Here is a 24,508-nt window from a genome sequence, read left to right on the forward strand (position 1 = left end):
TCTCCACTGAATACTATAGCTTTATGAATAGGTCTCATACAGTTCAGATTACTGCACTTGAATGTCATCAGACTGAATGCATTCAGGTCATTGGTTTTTGCAAAAACTGCCCACTGGATAGCTGTGTTCTGGTGTATTCAGTATGGATTGAGTCATGGTGTGTGGAAGCTTCTTTTACTGTGTGATATGTGGGCTCAACATTTTTGTACTCTGTTTGAAGTGACCATACTGTAAATAAAGCTATACCACGTCTTTTTCTTAGACAATTCTTTATAATTGAAATAAGTGCAGAAAGGATGATCTTATACTTGAAGAACCTTTCTGAGGACAAATTAATTACTAGCTAGCATGAGTGGGCTGCACAGATGCCCACACAAGGCTGTTTTCAATTTGTTCACAAAATACTCTACGAGATATATATTTTTTAAGAATTAAAATTGGTATCTGATTCAGGTCTGGTATTGTATTTAAAATACCTGTGGTCACTTTTAGATCAAGAGGTTACTTCTACCGTCTACGTATTCTTTTAAAGCATACTTTCCAAGGAGAAGTATTATGAGATCAGAATGTGTGCATGCCTCCTCCTTTTGGCCATCTCCCTGCTTCAGAACTTGTGGGCCGATATTCAAAACAATTTAGGGGTAATTCTGTAAAGGAGCACTTAGATATCAGCATCCTGATGGAGTGTGGGGAGCATTTTTTCTATAATAGCACCTGGGTACCACTGAGGGGCATAATTGAACGGCGCCGGCCATCTAGATGGCCGGCCCTATTTAGCAGTGTCCCGACCGTATTATCGAAACAAGCCGGCTATCTTTCGTTTCGATAATATGGTCGGAGCCAGCCAAAGGTCAACATTTGGGCCGGCTTTAGAGATGGCCGGCATTGGTTTTTCCTGATAATGGAAACTCACGGTGGCCATCTCAAACCCGGCCAAATCCAAGCCATTTGGTCGTGGGAGGAGCACTGGTCCCCCTCACCTGCCAGGACACCAACCGGGCATCCTAGGGGGCACTGCAGTGGACTTCAAAAATAGCTCCCAGGTGCATACTTCCCTTACCTTGTGTGCTGAGCCCCCCAAACCCCCCCCCAAACCCAGTCCCCACAACTGTGCACCACTACCATAGCCCTTATGGATGAAGGGGGGCACTTACATGTGGGTACAGTGGTTTTGGGGGGTGTGTGGAGGGCTCCCATTTACCACCACAAGTGTAACAGGTAGGGGGGGTGGGCCTGGGCACTGCACCCACTAAAAACTGCTCCAGGGACCTGCATACTGCTGTCATGGAACTGGGTATGACATTTGAGGCTGGCATAAAGGCTTGCAAAAAATGATTTTTTATTTTTTTGGGGGGGTGGGAGGGGGTTGGTGACCACTGGGGGAGTACGGGGAGGTCATCCCCGATTCCCTCCAGTGGTCATCTGGTCATTTGGGGCACTTTTTGGAGGCTTGGTCCTAAAAATAAATGGACCAAGTGAAGCCGGCCAAGTGCTTGTCAGAGCCGGCCTTCTTTTTTCCATTATCGGCCGAAGCTGGCCATCTCGTAGCCACGCCCCATCCCGCCTTCTGTACCCTGCCGAAACGCCCCCTTTCACTTTGGATGGCTCTGCGACAGAAAGCAGTTGGAGCCGGCCAAAATCGGCTTTCGATTATACCGATTTGGCCGGGTTCGGAAGATGGCCAACCATCTCCTTCGAAAATAAGAAGGACTGTTACCTCTGTGTTGAGCGGGTGTCCTCCAGTAGGGGGTGGTGTTTCAATATTGTGTTTTCAATCTCTAGGGACAGGCAGGTTACCTGGAGTCTGCAGCACTTGCCTGTCCCTCACTGTTGAATATGTGATAGTGAAAGAGCACTACCTACTGGCAGGTCTGTAGATGGAGGACTCCCACTCAGTTTAGAGGGAAGTGCTGGGCACCCAGATTCCATTATAGAATACTAGTGTAAATCGGTATCGGTGTGCCTGACAGTAGGCCGTACCTACTTATGCCAGGTCAAGGCAGGCATCAATGGGCGTGCCTAAGTGCAGCAAGCAGCACGCACAACTTAACACAACTTAACACTTCTCCTACCTGAGAAACTGTGAAACGCACTACCAAAAGCAGTAAAAACTACACCTGATGACTTGAACTTCCGGAAAGCACTAAAAACAAATCTGTTCAGAAGGGCATACCCCAATGACCCAACATAAAAAACCTGGACATTTGCAACACAACGTAACCAAAGACCGTAATGGACATATCCCAACTCTTCCTCTCCCCCCCTCCCCAAGTTCTCCCCAACTGTTTTCCACACATGCACCTCATTCTACCATAATATCACCTTGATATTGTTCACACCTTGTATTTGCTCACACCGGAATCGGTTAACACCGTTGACGGTACTATAAGTACATAAGCAAGTACATAAGTAATGCCATACTGGGAAAAGACCAAGGGTCCATCGAGCCCAGCATCTTGTCCACGACAGTGGCCAATCCAGGCCAAGGGCACGTGGCAAGCTTCCCAAATGTACAAACATTCTATACATGTTATTCCTGGAATTTTGGATTTTTCCAAGTCCGTTTAGTAGCGGTTTATGGACTTGTCCTTTAGGAAACCGTCCAACCCCTTTTTAAACTCTGCTAAGCTAACCACCTTCACCACATTCTCCGGCAATGAATTCCAGAGTTTAATTACACGTTGGGTGAAGAAAAATTTTCTCCGATTTGTTTTAAATTTACTACACTGTAGTTTCATCGCATGCCCCCTAGTCCTAGTATTTTTGGAAAGCGTAAACAGACGCTTCACATCCACCTGTTCCACTCCACTCATTATTTTATATACCTCTATCATGTCTCCCCTCAGCCATCTCTTCTCCAAGCTGAATAGCCCTAGCCTCCTTAGTCTTTCTTCATAGGGAAGTTGTCCCATCCCTGCTATCATTTTAGTCGCCCTTCGCTGCACCTTTTCCAATTCTACTATATCTTTCTTGAGATGCGGCGACCAGAATTGAACACAATACTCAAGGTGCGGTCGCACCATGGAGCGATACAACGGCATTATAACATCCTCAAACCTGTTTTCCATACCTTCCTAATAATACCCAACATTCTATTCGCTTTCCTAGCCGCAGCAGCACACTGAGCAGAAGGTTTCAGTGTGTTATCGACGACGACACCCAGATCCCTTTCTTGGTCCGTAACTCCTAACGTGGAACCTTGCATGACGTAGCTATAATTCGGGTTCTTTTTTCCACATGCATCACCTTGCACTTGCTCACATTAAACGTCATCTGCCATTTAGCTGCCCAGTCTCCCAGTCTCGTAAGGTCCTCTTGTAATTTTTCACAATCCTGTTGCGAGTTAACGACTTTGAATAACTTTGTGTCATCAGCAAATTTAATTACCTCGCTAGTTACTCCCATCTCTAAATCATTTATAAATATATTAAAAAGCAGCGGTCCTAGCACAGACCCCTGAGGAACCGCACTAACTACCCTTCTCCATTGTGAATACTGCCTATTTAACCCCACTCTTTGTTTCCTATCCTTCAACCAGTTTTTAATTCACAATAGCACATTTCCTCCTATCTCATGACCCTCTAATTTCCTCTGTAGCCTTTCATGAGGTACCTTGTCAAACGCCTTTTGAAAATCCAGATACACAATATCAACCGGCTCCCCTTTGTCCACATGTTTGTTTACTCTTTCAAAGAATTGAAGTAAATTGGTCAGGCAAGATTTCCCCACACAAAAGCCGTGCTGACTCGGTCTCAGTAATCCATGTCCTCGGATGTGCTCTGTAATTTTGTTTTTATTAATAGCCTCTACCATTTTCCCCGGCACCGACGTCAGACTCACCGGTCTATAATTTCCCGGATCTCCCCTGGAGCCTTTTTTAAAAATGGGCGTTACATTGGCCACCCTCCAATCTTCCAGTACCACGCTCGATTTTAAGGATAAGTTGCATATCACTAGCAGTAGCTCCGCAAGCTCATTTTTCAGTTCTATCAGTACTCTAGGATGAATACCATCTGGTCCAGGAGATTTGCTACTCTTCAGTTTGCCGAACTGCCCCATTACGTCCTCCAGGTTTACCGTGAAGTCAGTAAGTTTCTCCGACTCGTCCGCTTGAAATACCATTTCCGACACCGGTATCCCACCCAAATCTTCCTCGGTGAAGACCGAAGCAAAGAATTCATTCAGTCTCTCCGCTACGTCTTTGTCTTCCTTGAAAGCCCCTTTTACCCCTCGGTCATCCAGCGGCCCAACCGATTCTTTTGCCGGCTTCCTGCTTTTAATATACTGAAAAAAATTTTTACTATGTTTTTTTGCCTCTAATGCTATCTTTTTTTCGTAATCCCTCTTGGCCTTCTTTATCTGCGTCTTGCATTTGCTTTGACACTCCTTATGCTGCTTCTTGTTATTTTCAGATGGTTCCTTCTTCCATTTTCTGAAGGTGTTTCTTTTAGAACTAATAGCTTCCTTCACTTCACTTTTCAACCAGGCCGGCTGTCTTTTGGAGTTCCGTCTTTCTTTTCTAATTCGCGGAATATGTATGGCCTGGGCCTCCAGGATGGTATTTTTGAACAGCGTCCACGCCTGTTGTACAGTTTTTACTCTCTCAGTTGCCCCCCTAAGTTTTTTTTTACCGTTCTTCTCATTTTATCATAGTCTCCTTTTTTAAAGTTAAACGCTAACGTATTTGACTTTCTGTGTACAGTTACTTCAAGGTCAATATCAAAACTGATCATATTATGGTCACTGTTATCAAGCGACCCCAGTACCATAACGTCCCTCACCAGATCATGCGCTCCACTAAGGACCAAGTCTAGAATTTTTCCTTCTCTCGTCGGCTCCTGCACCAGTTGCTCCATAAAGCTGTCCTTGATTTCATCAAGGAATTGTATCTCTGTAGCGTGTCCCGAAGTTACATTTACCCAGTCTATATTTGGATAATTGAAGTCACCCATTATTATCACATTGCCCATTTTGTTTGCGTCTCTGATTTCTTTTATCATTTCTGTGTCTACCTGCTCATCCTGGCGAGGCGGACGATAGTACACTCCTATCACCGTTTTTTCCCCTTTTATACATGGAATTTCAACCCACAATGATTCAAAGGTGTGATTTGTGTCCTGCTGAATTTGTAATCTATCTGAGTCAAGGCTCTCGTTAATATACAATGCTACCCCTCCACCAGTCCGGTCCACCCTATCACTACGATATACTTTGTACTCCGGTATGACAGTGTCCCACTGGTTATCCTCCTTCCACCAGGTCTCAGTAATGCCTACTATATCCAATTTTTCGTTTAGTGCAATATATTCCAACTCTCCCATCTTATTTCTTAGACTGCTAGCATTTGCATATAGACATTTCAGAGTATGTTTGTTGTTCTTATTTGCATGATGCTTAGTACCTGACACTATTGATTTGACATCTTTTGTCTGATCTTTAGTTGTATTTAAGGGCACCTGGTCTACCACGGTCTGTTGTGCAACCTCACTATCCAGAAACCCTATCTTCCCTGTTTGTGAGGTATCTTTGCAAGATACCTTTTCCCGAACCATGCACTTATGAGCGACTGTCGGCCTTCCCCCCATTTCTAGTTTAAAAGCTGCTCTATCTCCTTTTTAAATGCTGACGCCAGCAGCCTGGTCCCACCCTGGTTAAGTCAAGGCTCTCGTTAATATACAATGCTACCCCTCCACCAGTCCGGTCCACCCTATCACTACGATATACTTTGTACCCCGGTATGACAGTGTCCCACTGGTTATCCTCCTTCCACCAGGTCTCAGTAATGCCTATTATATCCAATTTTTCGTTTAGTGCAATATATTCCAACTCTCCCATCTTATTTCTTAGACTGCTAGCATTTGCATATAGACATTTCAGAGTATGTTTGTTGTTCTTATTTGCATGATGCTTAGTACCTGACACTATTGATTTGACATCTTTTGTCTGATCTTTAGTTGTATTTAAGGGCACCTGGTCTACCACGGTCTGTTGTGCAACCTCACTATCCAGAAACCCTATCTTCCCTGTTTGTGAGGTATCTTTGCAAGATACCTTTTCCCGAACCATGCACTTATGAGCGACTGTCGGCCTTCCCCCCATTTCTAGTTTAAAAGCTGCTCTATCTCCTTTTTAAATGCTGACGCCAGCAGCCTGGTCCCACCCTGGTTAAGGTGGAGCCCATCCTTTTGGAATAGGCTCCCCCTTCCCCAGAATGTTGCCCAGTTCCTAACAAATCTAAAACCCTCCTCCCTGCACCATCATCTCATCCACGCATTGAGACTCTGGAGCTCTGCCTGTCTCTTGGGCCCTGCACGTGGAACAGGTAGCATTTCAGGAAATGCTACCCTAGAGGATCTGGATTTGAGCTTTCTACCTAAGAGCCTAAATTTGGCTTCCAGAACCTCTCTCCCACATTTTCCTATGTCATTGGTACCCACATGTACCAAGACAGCGGACTCCTCCCCAGCACTATCTAAAATCCTATCTAGGTGACGCGTGAGGTCCGCCACCTTCGCACCAGGCAGGCAAGTCACCAGGCGATCCTCACGTCCACCAGCCACCCAGCTATCTATATGCCTAATGATCGAATCACCAACTATAACAGCTGTCCTAATCTTTCCCTCCCGGGCAGCACTTGGAGACATATCCTCGGTGCGAGAGGATAGTACATCCCCTGGTGGGCAGGTCCTGGCTACAGGAGTACTTCCTACTTCACCAGGGTGATGCTCTCCTTCTAGGAGACCTCCCTCCTCCAAGGTAGCACATTGAGCCTGCAAAGAGGTGGGAAAATGTGGGATACAAATGCAACAAATAAATAAATAAATAGTGCATGTAAGTGTGAGATGCGCCCGTGTCCTACTTATGCTCCACCCATCTGTAAGCACCCTCTTTACAGTTACACATGATGCCACTTGCACATGCCCTTATAGAATAGCATTTTGGGGATCTTGCCGGGTACTTGTGACTTGGTTTGGCCACTGTTGGAAACAGGATGCTGGGCTCAATGGACCTTTGGTCTTTCCCAGTATGGCAATACTTATGCACTTAGGGGCTTGTGTGCATAAGTGGCATTTTCTGCTGCATTTTTGTGTGCCAGGCATGTGTAACAATAGACATACAGTTATAGCGCTGCCTTTTACAGTCAGGCAGGAGAGACTCCTGTCTGGTTAAATCATGCTGAATGGCTCAGGAAGGATATTCAGCAGCACACAATTGGGCAGAGTGGCTGAAAATCCCCTGTGAGCGCTGTGCCAGTGTCAGGGTGTTATGTTATGTGTTATGTTACGCCAGTTCTTGTATTCTTCCTATACCTATACAGTTCAAGGATGGATTTACAACAATCAAGAGCCGGACCAATCAATCCAGAAATTACAAATGATGAAAAGAAACCATGGAATGAACGATGGATAGGCGCACACGGCACCCCCCCCAGTGGTGTGCACCCGGGTGGGGGGTTCTTTCACGGGGGGTGTCCTTTCGCCGGGGGGGGGGGGTGTCGCGCTGCGTCTGGGGGGGGGGGGGGGGCGCTGCACCGGGGGGCGGGGCGCATCGGTGATCTGCCCCCCTAGGAACGCCACTGATTACAAGGCCTCAAAGACAATGGAAGCAGATTCCACAAATTAGATAACTGGTATTGGATAGTGTAAGATGTTTAATTGACTTTAAATTCTTAACCACTGGAAATCTTAGCTGAAAGAGATTATGAGTATTGCATCTGAAAAAGGACCCTTGTAACAAGGATACTAAATTCAGCATATAATCCGGAATTTCCCCAGTAAGAATTTTAAAGGTGGCAATACCTAATTTAAATCAAATTCTCTCAGCAATTGGTAACCAGTAAAGTTTGGAATAATAAGATTGAAGTGACTCAAATCGAGATAATCCAAAGCTCAGTCTAACAGCAGAATTCTGTACCAGAACCTAATGTAAGACTATGGTAATCCAGTCTAGGAAGAATTAAAGACTGGACCAGGATCCTGAAAATCTCTAACTTGAAATATTTTCTAAAAATCCTCAACTTTCTTAGCATTATAAAAGAGTGTTTGATGACAAACTGAATATGACAATGCATAGACAATAAATGATCCATCTCCACCCCCAACATTTTAGAATGAAGATTCAACGGGAACTGGTTATCGTCTAGAGTTATAAACTCAACATATTTTGGATCTGTTTTAGAACCCAACCATAAAAACTTGGTTTTACTCTTATTCAGTTTAAGCCTAGAAGTGCAATCCAGTTATCTATTATATTAAAACAAGTTCTAATATGGGATAACATTTCAGACCACAGTTGAGAAACAGGTAAAATCACAGTAATGCCATCCGCATATGTAATGTTTTATATTAGCTTGATCAAGAATAACACCCAGAGACTGCATTAATAAATTGAAAAGAAAGGGGGAAAGTAGGAAACCTTGGGGAACCCCTCTTAAAGGACTCCATCTTTCAGAAACCCCCTCTCCCCACCCTTCTTTACAATATAGTAACAATTTGTCAAAAAACCATTAAACCAAGACAAAACTGAACCTTGGATGCCAAGGTGGTCTGGGGTAGAGTCTTTGTGGACCTCAGAGTTATGTCGGGCATTGGCAATATTCAGCATAGTTAACAGGGCAAGTAGGACCACTTAAATAGCAGTCATATCTGTGCATGTTTCGCTATAAGGGTACAACACTAAATATTGGCTGTACAGGGCCGGCGCAAGGCAAGATGCTACCTGAGGCAGAGCTGACATGCCGCTCCCCCCCTAGGCCGAGATGCTGTCCTCCTCCAGGGCTGATATGCCACCCCCCCCCCCCCCTTCACTGTGTTTTATCTCACGGTGATGTTCGAAACCCGGCAGCATCAGCGATTGCCATACGCTCTCCTGCTGCCGCCGCCACCCGCTTTTTCCCTTTACTGCGGCTATCTGAGCCTCTGACAAAACAGAAAGTTACATCAAAGAGGTGGCCGCAGTAAAGGGAAGAGGTTGGTGGCGGCGGCAGGGCAGAGTATGGGAATCGCTGCCGGGTTTGGAATGTCACCGTGAGGTAAAATGCCGCAAAGGGGGAGACGCCGCCCCTCTGAGGTGCCGCTCCTGATGAGTGCTGCCTGAGGCCCCCGCCTCAGGGGGCCTAATGGTCGGGCCGCCCCTGTGGCCATACTTGCAGAATTTCCAGGTACCACCACTGACCTGGATGTTAGTGCCAGTGCCTGGATATGGCCTGGTACTGAATATCCGGCTCGATATTAGCCCGTGGCAGTAAGCATTTATAAAACTGGGGCCGATATTCAGACTGCAAGTTAGCCCGGCTAACTCCCAAGGTCAGCACCAAACCCGTATATTCAATGCTGGCCCGTTTCCGGCAACCGGTGTTGAATATCCAATTTAGTTTTGGTCGGTTTGAACATAACCGGCTAAGTCGATATTCAGTCTTAGCCAGTTATGTTTAAACCGGCCAAAGATATCCCACCTTTTCAAGTGGCCAAATATAGCCGCTAAGGTGGGGCTGAAAATCAGTGGAGAACCTGTTATATTGCCCCATATAATTGGCTAGCCACTGACCGGCGAGATTCAGCGGGAGATAACTGGCTATCCCCTGCTGAGTACTGCTGGATAGCCGGTTATGAGGCACATAAACGGCCAGGTGCCAATTCTGGCCATTTAAATGCTTTTGAATATCTGGGGGGGGGGGGGGGGGGGGGGGTGTTTAATGTCTTATCCACACTAGATTTTCAAAAGATATTAGGGTATCCATAGGAATCCTGGCAGTGGTAATTTTTAAAATCCATATATACAGAAATATACATACATATGTTTGTCCTGGAAAGTTTTCCTTTGTTATTCAAGATTTATAAAAATTCTGAAATGTAAGTGATTCATAGTCATCATTACCACTGTATATGTTCATCTCAATTTTGGCCTACACAGTAGCTCACTAAGGGAGTCTTTTACTAATGATTAGAGTATGTTATCTGCAGCAGGGTCCATAGGAATAAACTAGGTCCTGTGGTAGATAACTTGGACTAACCTTTAGTAAAAGATCCCTTAAGGGTTCAATTTACTGAAGTTTTATCCCTACAAATATAGAATGTGGAAAAATGCCTTAGAGGTCCTTTTACTTACCTATGGTAAGAAATGACCTTACCACATCCTAACATGGGACTTTCCCATGCGGTGAGGCCATCTTTACCACATCAGAAAAAAAGAGCCCTTTTTCCTTTTTGCCAGTCCCACACTAATTTCTCCATTAGCACGCGGAACTGGCAAAATAATTGTCTTTAAGCATATTTGCAGTCAACTTATCTACAAGAATCTGACTGTTGAATAAGTGATCCTAAACTTATATGCTTAAGTTATCTGGTAACTTATTTATGAAGTCTTTCTTAAGCAGAAAACATGAACCAGATACCACTGGATGGTATTTGGTTAATTTTTAGCCCCATCCTTATAATGCTTCCCAGCCAAAATTTATGCAGTCAGTAGGCCGAGATTTTGAAAGTCAACAACTTATATGGTTAATGCTGACTTTAAGTGTGTACATCATTCTAAATATATACCCTATAGTTTCTGTAGAACTGTGACTGTGAAAGAAAAGTGCTTGCAATAAAAAAATTTACAGTTTTTTCATGTCCAATATGGAAACCCTTAGCAGACCAGAACGTGACTGGACTCACTGGGGTCAATTTTTAGTAGTGGCATGATACAACTAAGATAAACACCGTTTACCTTGTTTTGTATATTCAGGGTTTATGTTTGTTATAGAGCTTGATATACTGCTATTTCTAAACATAGGTCAAAGCTGTTCATAAGGTAAAACTAATAAGATAACAATGGAAAGGAACTCCATTTAAGACAGGAAAGAAATCAATCATCCAAGAACAACAATCATACAATTAAAAATAAAAGGTCAGAAGCATTGAATGTGGTCATTATTCTGCTGCAATCTGAATAATTTTAAAGCCGGCCCTTGTTCTGCCCTCCCTCCACCCATTACTATACTATACGGAGAGAGTTAAGGGGCCCTTTTACTAAGCCATGGAAGATTCTACGCGCGTGCAGTGTGTGCCAACATGAGACTACCGCCGGACCAGCGCGCCCTCATGGCAGTAATTTCAGATTTGGCACGTGCCCACGACACCTGTATGAATTATTTATTTATTTCCTCCTACGCATGTCATGGTGGTAATTGGCACTTGGTGCATGCCAACCAGTCACTGCACGTGTAGCGAGTGAGCCTTTACCAATGGGTGGTATTAAGGGCTCAGGCTGGTTTTGGGTGCGCGCTGGTTTCATTTTTACCGCAGGCCCTTTTCCCGTCCCATTAACCCCCCCCCCCCAATTTTTTGTAGATGCGGTAAAATTGGCCCGGCACGCACCCAATACAAGCGTCTACACTACCGCAGGCCACTTTTTACCGCAGCTTAGTAAAAGGACCCCTAAGTATTCAAATGGATTTCCTGTACAGCAACCTGAAATCTACAGATAGGAATGTAAGAAACACACACCGACTGCCTCCTTTACATTGCCATGATTGTAAACTATTTTTATTATGACTAACTGCAGGCAAAAAATAAAAAGCAGCTCTTACCTGAGGCTGCTGAGTGGCAGTGGGTCTCTGAGGGGATGGCACTGTTTTTGTCAATAATTGGTTCATCCTGGTTACCACAAGTTCAGCTATGAGCTGTCTGTCTTCCACCTGGTGTTCACCAATAATGGGCATTGCACAGTCCATGACCTACAAAGAAGAATGAAACTGTGTTGCAACAACTTTCTTGGAAATTATATATATTAATTTAGTGCTGTGATGCTTAATCATTGGAATATGGAAGACCTTCAAGCTCCTGTAAACACAACGGACACATGGTTTTCTCCCACAGGCTTTGCTAATTGTGTCTTAAATCCGCTGGATTTGATTTAGCCATCTCTTGAAGTAGCCTTAGAATCTCTTACAAGGTAAACGTCAATTTCCCCTTTTCAATCTACAGCTAAAATTGATGCCTTCACATTACTCATTTTGGTAGCCAATGTCTGAGAACTACTAAGTAAAGAAGTTGACATTTTATTTATATTCTGTAACATAGGACTAGTTTCAAGTTTCCTTTAACCCAGATGAACAGTACAATGAAAACGTTTAAGCCTTTTCAGGAGCAGTGGCGTAGCCAAGGGTGGGCTCGGGTGGGCCCTGGCCCACCCACATTGTGTCAAGGCCCACCCATTAGCAGTACACCTATGATGTGGCTGGCAGGGATCCCAAAGCCCCACCAGCCGAAAACTCCCAACAACTGTCCTTCTTGCATACCTTGTAAATAGCAGATCTTTGCCTGCAGCAAGCAGAGACTGATACATACTGCTCACACTGGCCCCACAGCCTTCCCTCTGACGTATTCCTGCCTATGCGGAAACAGGAAGTTGCATCAGGGGGAAGGCTGTGGGGCCAACATGAGCAGTGTGTATTAGTTGCTGCTCGCTGCTAGTGAAAAGCTGCTCTTTAAATGGTATGTGGGGGAGGGGGATGTTTGAGAGACCCTATGGCAAGCAGGCGAGAGAGGAAGAGATCAAATCACTTGTGGGACAGGGAGGTTCTTCTGCCCACCCATCTTGGGCCCAGGCCCACTCAAAATTGGGTGTCTGGCTACGCCCCTGTTCTGGAGTATGGGCAACTTCCAGGAGTGAGAGCACAGAGGATTAGCAACAAGATGAGCTAGAAAGCATGAGTTTCCTTGAGCCAGTTTAAATCGCAGCCTACTGATGGCATAACTTATTGGAATGAGTAGCATTTTAGAATGTACTTCATTTTCTTCTTAACAAGCTGAAATCACCATACCTGGGTACTAAAGCTGGTCTAACAATAGAAAGGTCTGTGACCATCACAGTATAAAATTCTGCAGCAGGACTCTGAATTCGCAAGGGGGAGACAATACATTACTCTCACCAAATCTTACTGAACACATTCATGTGGTGACCTCATCTATGCTAAATCTGAGCAAGCTGACTACTTCAATTGTTGGAGGACAGGAAGACAATGAAAAATGCATACAGGCCATAACATCACAGAGAATATAAAGGTGTCCAGCCTTAGCTTAAGCACTATGGTTAATAATGGCCATGGTGAACCTAATCACAGAAGCTAATGAAAGAATTAGGAATATTAACATTGATTAGATGGACACTTGAAGATGAAAGGGAGATGATGTGCTTTAATGCTAGAAACCTACATTTAAATTACATTTAAAAACTGAAAGAAAGTGGAATAATAACAAAAGAATTCGTTGCCAGAGAATATGGTAAAATCAGTTCACTTAGCAGGGTTTAAAAAAAGGTTTGGATAGTTTCTTAAAAGAAAAGTCCATAAGCCATTATTAAGATGCACTTTTATTTCCAGGATAAGCAGCATAAAATCTATTTTACTGTTGTGGGATCTTGCCAGGTACTTGTGACCTGGATTGGACACTGTTGAAAACAGGATACTGGGCTTGATGGACCTTTGATCTGTCCCAGTATGGCAGAAACAACTGATACAGATTTACGATGGCTAATTGCTAAAATCAAAGCATAGAAATATGTAAACAATAATAGGCAACTTATTCCAAGTCACTGACCCAATCACCCTAAAAGCTTTGGATTTCTGGGTCACCTTCCAAAATGTACCCATAGAAGGAATCTCCAGAAGGTTACCCTCTGAAGACCTCAGTGCTCCTTGTCAGATAATAAGAACGAATCCTCTTTTTAAAATATACACTGGTCTATGATAATTGAGGACTTTAAAAATATTGTCACAACACCACAAACTAGCAGTACTGTAGTGCCTATATTGAAAAAAGTCATCATCGACTGAAAAACCCCCGTCAATTTTTTTTAAGTTTAAAATTTTTATTTCTCTATTGCTCTTTGGTCAATTAATGCACTATCCGCTTTAAATAGCAATCATTCATGAAGTGCACGACTCCACTTATCTTGTAAACTCCAGCTTGTGTGTTGATTCCAACGGTCCCGTTTCGGTATTCTTCCTCAGGGAACCATATTTCAAGACTTTTGTGGATCGCTAATGCGTCATGCTGGAGAATTGGTTGATGAATTCTCCAGCATGACGCATTAGCGATCCACAAAAGTCTTGCGGTATGGTTCCCTGAGGAAGAATACCGAAACGGGACCGTTGGAATCAACACACAAGCTGGAGCTTACAAGATAAGTGGAGTCGTGCACTTCATGAATGATTGCTATTTAAAGCGGATAGTGCATTAATTGACCAAAGAGCAATAGAGAAATAAAAATTTAAAACTTAAAAAAACTTGACGGGGGTTTTTCAGTCAATGATGACTTTTTTTGCAAGCAACTTATTATTTTGAAGTGTTGCCACAACTGTTGAGACTCCCCCCTCCCCCCCCCTATTTTTAATATAGGCACTACAGTACTGCTAGTCTGGGTTGTTGTGACAACATTATTAATAAGCATTATTTTGTGATTTGTGTATGGTATTTTGATGGACTTTAAAAATAAAAATCTACAGCTTAAAAACACACATCTTTCTTTTATCTGGAGCAAGTGTAATTTTTGCAGCAAATACTGAGCACTCTCCCTAATAATAATCTCACCGCTGCATTCTGTATGATTTGCAATTTCTTACTACATTTAACCAAGAAACCTACATGTAACGAATTACAGTAGTCCAGAGAGCTTATTAATAGGGACTGTACTACAACGGCCAAAGCTTTCTGCTCAAGATAACTTTCTCTAAAATGACTTTCAAATGCATTTACTTAAGTATGTTTGAAACTTAAATGGAAGGCAGTATTTGAAAGTTAAATAAGGATTGTAGTGTACTTCCTTTAAAGCAACTCTGGTCACCATGGCGATGCCCATACTTCATAGCTTAGCTCTACATCCTCATTCTTGTCTCCGAGTTAATGACAATATAATGATAATACCTTAGACCAATTTGCAGTGCTAGTCTCTGTGTCTGTAACGTAGCTCTGTAAAAGCTTTAAATTGTCGAGATGTTTAACATTAAGAAAGTTTCTCCTTCTTCCTAATAAGTCCTTGTCTTATCAATCTTGCTGAAAACGATATCTTTTTGAAAACAGTTTTCTTTGTTCCTTATCAGGGAAGACAATGTTAAGCAGAACTCAACTGGGATAAAAGGAAATATGTTAAAAAAAAAATCCTTTCACATCTTCTTTAGCAGATTGTCTGCCTGCACGATACTGTGAAGGTTTCACGATTTCTACCCACCATTCTTCTGCATCTCTTATACAGCATAAGTTTTATTTCCTCAGTACAGAAGAAAACTTTAGCAATTTTTAATGAATAGTTACCATAATATATCATTACAGTGAAAAGTGACATCAGGGCCTTTTCTCTCAGAAGGCTGCGTGATATTAACCTCATATTTGCCATCAAGTCTTTGCAAATGGATGTTAGGAAATCACCGAACCACAAGTAGCCAGTCTGGTTTTAAGCTGGTTGATATTCAAAATGATTTCACTGGCCAGACACATCTGCTGACTAAATTGCATGTTCGGGGCTATCTGCTAATTTCTAGTGGTACTGAAAATTAGCGGTTAGCGCCTAAGTGAAAACTTGCTGTTGTGGGCATATTCTGGGGGCAGAGTCAGCGGTTGGCTTGTTAAGTGCTGTTATTCAGCACTTAGGGGCCTTTGGGCCTACACACATCCAGCGTACATCAAATCGGCATACCGCAAGCCCTGAGTGGTAATTCTGAATTTGGCACTCGCTGAAAAGACGTGGCGCTTACTTGGTGTTAGACGGCAGTGTGCACAAGTTGCATGCCTACTGTCCAGATAGTGAGAGAGACCTTACCGCTAAGTCAATGGGTGGCGGTAAGCTCTCAGGCTGAAAATGAACGCGATCTGGTTTTTATTTTGCTGCAAGTCCATTTTCCAGCCCTTAAAAAAGGCCCTTTTTCCAGGACGTGGTAAAAACTGACCTGGTATGCGCACAAAAGATGCGCTCACACTGCTGCAGGTGGCTTTTTGCTACAGCTTAGTAAAAGGGTCCCTAAACAGGTCAGGGTAACCGCATCAATGGGACCACATAAAAGTCCTATCTTTGAGCGGCAACCCATAGCTGCTTAAGGGGTTCTTTTATTAACCTGCAGGAAAAAGGGCCCTGCAGTAGCAGTGGGAGCTGGTTTTCCCTTTTTATCGCAGTGGGTAAAAAGCCCCTAAAAATGGCCATGCAGTAAGATAACTCGTACCACGTGGCCATGTGATGGGGAGCACTTACTGCCACCCATTGAGGTGGCTGTAAGGGCTCCTGTGGTAACCCAGCAGTAACCAGGCAACACGCAGTGAAGCCTGATTACTGCCAGGTTAGCGCTACGCTTTATGAAAAAAGATTTTTCTGGCATGCCGGAAATGGTGAACACTCAAGGAGGAATCGCTGATGACCACTGGCTGAATATTTACCCATTTATCTGTGTCCTTCATCCTCTTCTTCGTTTCATTGGCTGCCTTTGTTCTTCTCTTGTTTAGAGTCTGCAGAGACTGGTTCTTCTCTTTCTTTTCACATGAATAGTCTCACCAGCCTTTGGATTGTCAAGAAGAGCTAGTAAGTCCAGATTGGCCACAGAGAGGTCCATGGCAGCTCCACCATCTGCTTCTCCTTCACCTTCTACTTTTGAAGTCTTCCAAGTGGCCAAAAGAAAATCATTTTACTAATAGGGAGGGAACCCCTCTGGAATTTTTAGAACAACCTTCATATATCTTTTAAATAAATCAGTTGGTGAGAAGAACCTAAGTCATGGGTCATTGAGAATTCTCACGATTAAGGCTCTGATCAAGTTTTCTATATTTTAAAGCCTTTAATTCACCATATTCTTATCATGAATCAAACCCAGCTGAACCTTAGATAGCTGGGCTACTTCCTGTTCAACTTTTCAAATTCTTTCTGACAAAGACGCAGCTTGCACTTCATGGGACTGAATTCAGGAATGTATGTCCAAAGTCAACACATCCAAAGAAGAAATCTCCAGATACTGTCCAACATGTCCACTGAGAAGGCGACTGACTTGAAAAACCAGTAATTGCCCTCAATATCTCCTCTGAGAGATTGCTGTTACTCCTCATCCCTGCCATGCTAACAACGCCGGCCGTCATCTCTGCCCTATCTTCACCCAGTGACAAAGCATACAGTGCTGACTCTAGAGCTTACTCACCCTTCAAAGCCCTAGTCTGACCAATTTCATGAGAGGCTTCCACTTCCCTTATACAAACTTTTACTGGGAAAAATCTTATACTAGAGCTAAAGGCCGCATTGAGCCTGCCATGAGTAGGAAAGCGCGGGGTACAAATGTAACAAAAATAAAATAAATGTGCAGGAACATCATGGGCACTTAATGAGATGTCAAATGTCTCACCAGTCAGGTGTTCCTCCTTCACCTGCACCAACTCACCCAATGTATTCAATGCCACCACCAACATCAGCTCTAGGATGGATGATTGATGAAGCACCGGCAGCTGGCGAGAATCAGTGGGCTTCCCTCTCAGACAGCCCTTATATTTCCCCATTGAATTCACAGACAAATGGCAAAATTTCTGAAGCTAGAATGGAGCTCTTCTATCAGCATCACTCACTGCGCTGCCATCTTGGTCACCCTCCTAGTCAGTTTTCAAAGGGATTGATTTAAGTGCCTAATTCCTTTATCCTTTAAATATTGATCCTTATAGTTTTTAACAGCTGTGAACATGTTGGGATTTTTTTTCCAATTCTTGAACCTCTGTGGTTGTTATTACAGTCCTATCCAAAGCATTATTATTCTTATTAAGTACATGCAGACTATAATTCAGACAGACTTAGCACACCACTATCATATATGCTGTCTAAAAAAAAAAATCCAGTTTCCTAGACCAAACATGTGGTCTTTATATATTTATATTTAAAGTTATAAAGGATCTAACCTTCACTTAGAATGAACATGTTAAAATCTATATGGACATTTCTATTTATTATCCTTTGCAGCTGGGATGGGGAGCGGAAGCACTGGAGAATGTAGCAATGAGAACGAGAAGCTGCAGAGACTCAGCTCACAAGGACAGAAAACAGTACCTTGAGCTGTTCACTTATAAAATGACTTAATGGAAAAAAAGTTCTCAGCAACAGACATACAGAGAGAAGTCTGATTTATTTACGAGTGCTAGAGCTGTTAGTTGTAAGGACTGTTAACTCCTGCAGTATATCACTTCCCACATGCTCCAAACAAAAGTTTGGTGTTTAAATGTGCATTCACATGGGGCAGAGAGCACTGGATACTGTATTGTATATATTGTACTATAGCTGTCCTGCAATAAAATCTTCCTGTGAGCTGTAAAGCACACAGCATGTCTGAAATGATCCCCGATGAATGCATTCACTTGGAATGCATACTGGATGTGGCCAAGAAGCCACATAGGAAATGGTAGGTGGGATCTTGTAGCCATTTCAGGGCATTTTGATAGTATGGTTGAAACTGGAGAATTGCTGAGCTTCAAGAAAATTATCAGGGTAAGCAGAAAGTCAGGGAGTCTGTCACTATCCTGTTTACTCAGCTTCCCTGAGCCACAAATGGGTAGCAGACATCAGATCAGAAAGAATTTCTTGCTTTGCATGATGTGATGTTTCTCTTGAGTTCTATTACATCTGGTTACTGGCTTTGTTCCATAACAATTTTTTTTTTTTTTTTGGGGGGGGGCACAGAATGGGAAACAGTTTGGGTACTGCCATCAAACAGTAGCAGCTGCTGCCCATCACTGAGGGCACTAGATCCTCTGATTCTGCTACAGGCTTTCTTGTCACACAGGAAACCCATGTGGGCAGAGGAAGAAGTGCAATCGCAATCACAATGGGGGAAATTTTATAAGGTGAAACCTAGAGGTAGGCACCCCTTATGCACATCATCAAGTTGGCAGTTAGGCACCGATGGAGCTCATTTTTGAAACAGAAAAACATCCAAAAAATGGCACAAAGCAGCAATTGGACGGTTTTCCCCCCAAAACATCCAAATCACTATTTTCAAAATCTATTTTAAGACGTCTTTCTATGCAGTTTGTCTGAAGTGTGTCCAAATTACAAGGGGCATATTGGGGGGCAGGATTTGGGTGCTCCTAACATTTGGATGTTTTTCTGTCATAATGGAACAAAGCAAAAATGACCAGGGCTAAAACCTAGACCAGTGGGTCCCAAACCTGGATATCCACAATGAATATTCATGAGAGAGATTTGCGTGCATGCTTTCAACTTCCTAAGGTCTTCCTGCAATTTTTCACAATCTGCATGCATTTTAACAACTTTGAATAGTTTTGTGCCATCTGCAAATTTAATCACCTCATCATTGTTCCCATTTCCACATCAATAATAAATATGTTAAATAGCACAGGTCATAGTACAGATCCCTGGGGCACATCACTATTCACCATCCTCCACTGAGAGAATTGGCCATTTAACTCTACCCTCTGGTTTCTATCCATCAACCAATTCCTAATCCACAACAGAACACTGCCTCCTATCCCATGGGTTTTTAATTTTCTCAGGAGTCTCTCATGAGGGACGTTGTCAAACACTTTCTGAAAATCTAAATACACATCAACTGACTCACCTTTATCCACATGCTTATTCATGCATTCAAAGAAATGAAACAAATTGGTGAGGCAAAACTTCCCTTGGATGAATCCATGTTGACTCTGTCCCATTAAACCATGCTTGTCTATATGTTCACTGATTTTATTCTTTATAATAGTTTCTACTATTTTTCCTGGCACTGATGTCAGGCTTACCAGTCTGTAATTTCCTGGATCAGTCCAGATCCCTTTTAAAAATAGATGTTGCACCCCTCTCCAATCTTCAGGTTCTATGGATGATTTTAACAAAAGGTTGCAGATTACTAACAGCAGACCTGCAGTTTCATATTTGAGTTCTTTCAGTACCCTTGGGCATATACCATCTGGTCTAGGTGATTTACTACTCTTTAATTTGTCAATTTGGCTTAGTACATCTTTCAGGTTCACCAAGATTTCTTTCAGTTCATCTGCATCATCACCCTTGAAAACTATCTCTGGTACATGTAGATGTCATACTTCTTCTTCAGTAAAGACTAAGGCAAAGAATTAATTCAGCCTTTCTGCTATGGCCCTGTCTTCCCTGAGTGCCCCTTTTACTCCTTGATGATCTCACAGTCCCATGGATTCCCTCACAGGCTTTCTGCTTCTGATATACCTGAAAAAGTTATTACCTCCGAGGCAAGTTTCGCTTCGTATTCTCTTTTGGCCTTGTTTATCGTTGCGTTACATCTAATTTGCCAGTGCTCATGATGCTTCTTGTTTTCTTCATTCAGATCTTTTTTCCATATTCTGAAAGATGTTCTTTTGGCTATAATAGCCCTTATCACTTCTCTCTTTAACTATTACTACTACTACTTATCATTTCTAAAGTGCTACTAGACATACGCAGCGCTGTACATTTGAACATGAAGAGACAGCCCCTGCTCGACAGAGCTAACAATCTAATTAGGACAGACAAACAGGACTCTTTCCACCTTTATTAATACATAGAATACATCTGGTCTGGGCTTCCAAAATGGTATTTTTAAATATCATGCATGCCTGATTTAAAGTACTAACCTTTGTAGCTGAGTCTCTTAATATTTTTTAAACAATTTGCTTCATTTTATTAGTCACCCTTTCAAAACTTAAATGCTGCTACAGTAGATTTCCTTAGTGACTACACTCCAGTTGTTAAGTCAAATTTGATCATGTTATGATCATTGTTTCCAAGCAGACCCAACACCTCTTGTACTAAGTCCTGCATTCTACCAAGGACTAGCTGTAAAATAGCTCCCCTTCTTGTCAGTTCCTGGACCTTTTGCTTTTATTACCTCCCTAGCACTCCCTGATATACCATTTAACTAGTCAATATTGGGCTAATTGAAATCACCCATTATTATACCATTGCCAAATTTGCTAGCTTTTCTGATTTCTGTTAACATATCTTCATCTGTCTGATCGTTCTGGCCTGGCAAATGGTAATATAGCCCTTTGCATATATTCTTTCCTTTCACTCATGGAATTTCTATCTATAAGGATTCCATGTTGCTGTCTGTTTCATGCAGAATTTTTAGTTTATTTATTTTATTTTTTGTTACATTTGTACCCCGCGCTTTCCCACTCATGACAGGCTCTATGCAGCAGGCAATGGAGGGTTAAGTGACTTGCCCAGAGTCACAAGGAGCTGCCTGTGCCGGGAATCGAACTCAGTTCCTCAGTTCCCCAGGACCAAAGTCCACCACCCTAACCACTAGGCCACTCTTATCATACAGTGCAACCACCCCCCCCCCTCCAATTTGATCCACCCTATCATTGCAATATAATTTATATAAGCAAGTTCCATTCTGGTGCAGCAGGTGTTTCTCTATCCCCAGAAGGTTTACAGTCTAAGAGGTTCTTTTTCAAAAGTGTGTTAAATGCTTAAAGCATGGTTAACACCTGAAAACAGGCTACCACACAACCACATCAACGGGTTTTGCAATAGTTTACCTGTTACCACCTGTTAATATAAGAACATAAGTGCTGCCATACTAGGACAGACAGAAAGTCCATCAAGCCCAGCATCCTGTTTCCAACAGTAGCCAATCCAGGTTACAAATACCTGGCAAGATGGACAAAACAGTACATTTTATGCTGATTATCCTAGAAATAAGCAGTGGATTTTCCTGAAGTCCATCTTAATAATGGCTTATGGACTTTTCTTTTAGAAAGCTATCCAAACCTTTTATAAACCCTGCTAAGCTAACTGCTTTTACCACATTCTCTGGCAATGAATTCCGGAGTTTAATTATGCGTTAAGTGAAGAAATATTTTCTACGATTCATTGTAAATTTACTACTTTGTAGCTTCATTGAGTGCTTCCTAGTCCTAGAATTTTTGGAAAGAGTAAACAAGTGATCCCACTTGCGCATATAAAACGCTGTTGGCTCATATTGCGAGAAATAAACACATTAAGGAGTCTGTTTTGACAAGTGCCCCTTTTTATGCCTTTTACTATGATTTGGACCCCTGAGGCAGGCGTTTCTACCAGGGGCGTATCTGGACTTCAGCGGTAGGGGGGGGCCAGAGCCGAGGTGAGGGGGCACATTTTAGCCCCCCCCCCGGTGCCACCGACACCCCCTGCCGCCGCCAGCACCACCTCCAACAAGTTTAACCCCCCCTCTCGACCCGCCCGCCATCCGTCGCCGTCTGTACCTTTGCTGGTGGGGGACCCAACCCCCCGCCAGCCGAAGTCTTCTTCCTGTGTTTGGTTTCTTCTGAGTCTGACGTCCTGCTGCACGTACAACGTGCAGGACGTCAGACTCAGAGAAACAGAACGAAGCCTTGCGATCTGCAGGGCTTTGTTCTGTTTCTGTGAGTCTGACGTCCTGCACGTTGTACGTGCAGCAGGACGTCACACTCAGAAGAAACCAAATGCAGGAAGAAGACTTCAGCTGGCGGGGGTTGGGGTCCCCCGCCAGCAAAGGTACAGACAGCGAAGGCGGGTTGGCGGGGGAGTTGAAAGGGGCATCGGCAGGGGGGTCCAGGGCCAAATTTACGGGGGCCCAGGCCCCCGTGGCCCCATAGCAGTTACGCCCCTGGTTTCTACACCACAACACGGCCCGTGTCAGGTCTTTCAGCAGTAAAGGACTCCTGTTGTCTCAGTCTTGAAGGCCCAGCTGTGCGTCTTTTCTGGTGGTTGGTTGTATATCTAGGCGAAGAATGGGGAGCACACGAGCAGGGCTCCCAGTTATGCACCTAGGAGTAGATTCTATATATCACGCTTAAAAAAATTGGCGCAAAAACTAAATACGCCTAGGCATATTCTATAAAGTAAGCCTAAATTTAGGCATACTTTGTAGAATAAGCCAAAATTTCTGCATGGTTTATAGAATATGCCAAGTGTCTATCTGTGCAACTAAATTTAGCTGCGGGAAGTTATGCCAAGTAAAAGTTGGTGCAAATGACATTACGCACAGACTGGGTATATTCTATAACCACATGCATAGATTTTAGCAATGCTCATGACCCACCCATTCCACGCCCATGGCCATGCCCCCTTTTCAACTAAGTGACGTAGAATTTACATGCATCACGTTACAGAATATGGTTAGACAATTCTGCTCATAAATTCTAATTAATACCAATTAGTGCCAATAATTGATTGTTAAGTGGCAATTATCAGTGCTGATTGGCTTTTTAACTGAGTCGTGTGCACAAATCCAGAATATAACTGGATTTGCATGTGCAACTTAAGTCGTGCCATACAGAATCCGGGGGATAGGGGGGGAATTCTATAAACGGAAGTCAAAATTCAGTGCTAATTCCCTTGCCCAACTTGTAAGAGGAATCGCCCATTATATCTGCTTCTGTTATAGAGCCTGATATGAACTATCATTTTCACTTCTTTGGGAGGGGGTCGGTGACCACTGGGGGATTAACAGGGGTCATGCCTTCATTCCTCCAATAGTCATCTGGTGAGTTTGGACACCTTTTAGAACTTAGTCATTATTTTTTGGCCTGGCCGGTTTGTCCATATTCTATTAGCACAGAAAAACGTCCAAATCATAAGCCCACCCAATTCCCACCCAAAACATGCCTCCAACATGTCCTCTTGTGATTTAGATGAACTACTAAGAAAGATGTCCATCTGCTACTTTATATCATCTTTTCTGTTATGAAAACGAGCCCTAAAGTAGATGACGGCAGATAAACACCTGAACAGTCCATCCAGTCTGCTCAACCGTCATAATTATCAATTCATTATAAAAGCCAACAATGAACATTGGGATAAAATACGTATACTTTATCCTGATGTCTTTCTTTGCCATTTTCAGGACACAGATTGTAGAAGTCTGTTCATGCTTTCCAAAAATACTAGGAGAAGGGGGCATGTGATGAAGCTACAATGTAGTACATTTAAAACGAATCAGAGAAAATGTTTCTTCACTCAACGTGTAATTAAACTCTGGAATTCATTGTCAGAGAATGTGGTAAAGGCGGTTAGCTTAGCAGAGTTTTAAAAAGGTTTGGACGGCTTCCTAAAGGAAAAGTCCATAGACCGTTATTAAATGGACTTGGGGAAAATCCACTATTTCTGGGATAAGCAGTATAAAATGTTTTGTACTTTTTTGGGACCTTGCCAGGTATTTGTGACCTGGATTGGCCACTGTTGGAAACAGGATGCTGGGCTCGATGGTCTTTCCCAGTATGGCAATACTTATGTATTTATGTACTTATGTAAGTCTGCCTGGCACTGTCCTTACATCTCAACTACTGCAGCTGTCATTAAAATTCTCTCCATGCCCATCTTAATCTGTCTTGCTGTACATGGGACACAGGGTAGAAAGAGGGCTTATACCAGGTAAAAAAAGAAGGGAGGGCACACCCATCTGACACAATTTCCATCCATGCCACCTGACACAGCATTTATTCTGAAGGTAGAGAAGCTACAGAGCTGACCGCTCTTTATCCATATATATAAATGAGTCATAAATATAATTTATTAACAT

At 43.0% G+C, this 24,508-nt stretch overlaps 1 protein-coding gene across 1 annotated transcript in view; it reads right to left on the bottom strand.

The window, feature by feature from the left end:
• The window catches only part of SYN2 (synapsin II), a 519,321-nt gene that overhangs the window by 51,230 nt on the left and 443,583 nt on the right, over window positions 1–24,508 (bottom strand). Inside the window, exon 10 of the mRNA XM_030205570.1 lies at window positions 11,573–11,719. Coding sequence (XP_030061430.1) covers window positions 11,573–11,719 — 147 coding nt within the window. The remainder of the gene's footprint in view (window positions 1–11,572; window positions 11,720–24,508) is intronic.

The sequence above is a fragment of the Microcaecilia unicolor genome, chromosome 6 (assembly GCF_901765095.1).
Source record: "Microcaecilia unicolor chromosome 6, aMicUni1.1, whole genome shotgun sequence".
Lineage (NCBI taxonomy): Eukaryota > Metazoa > Chordata > Amphibia > Gymnophiona > Siphonopidae > Microcaecilia > Microcaecilia unicolor.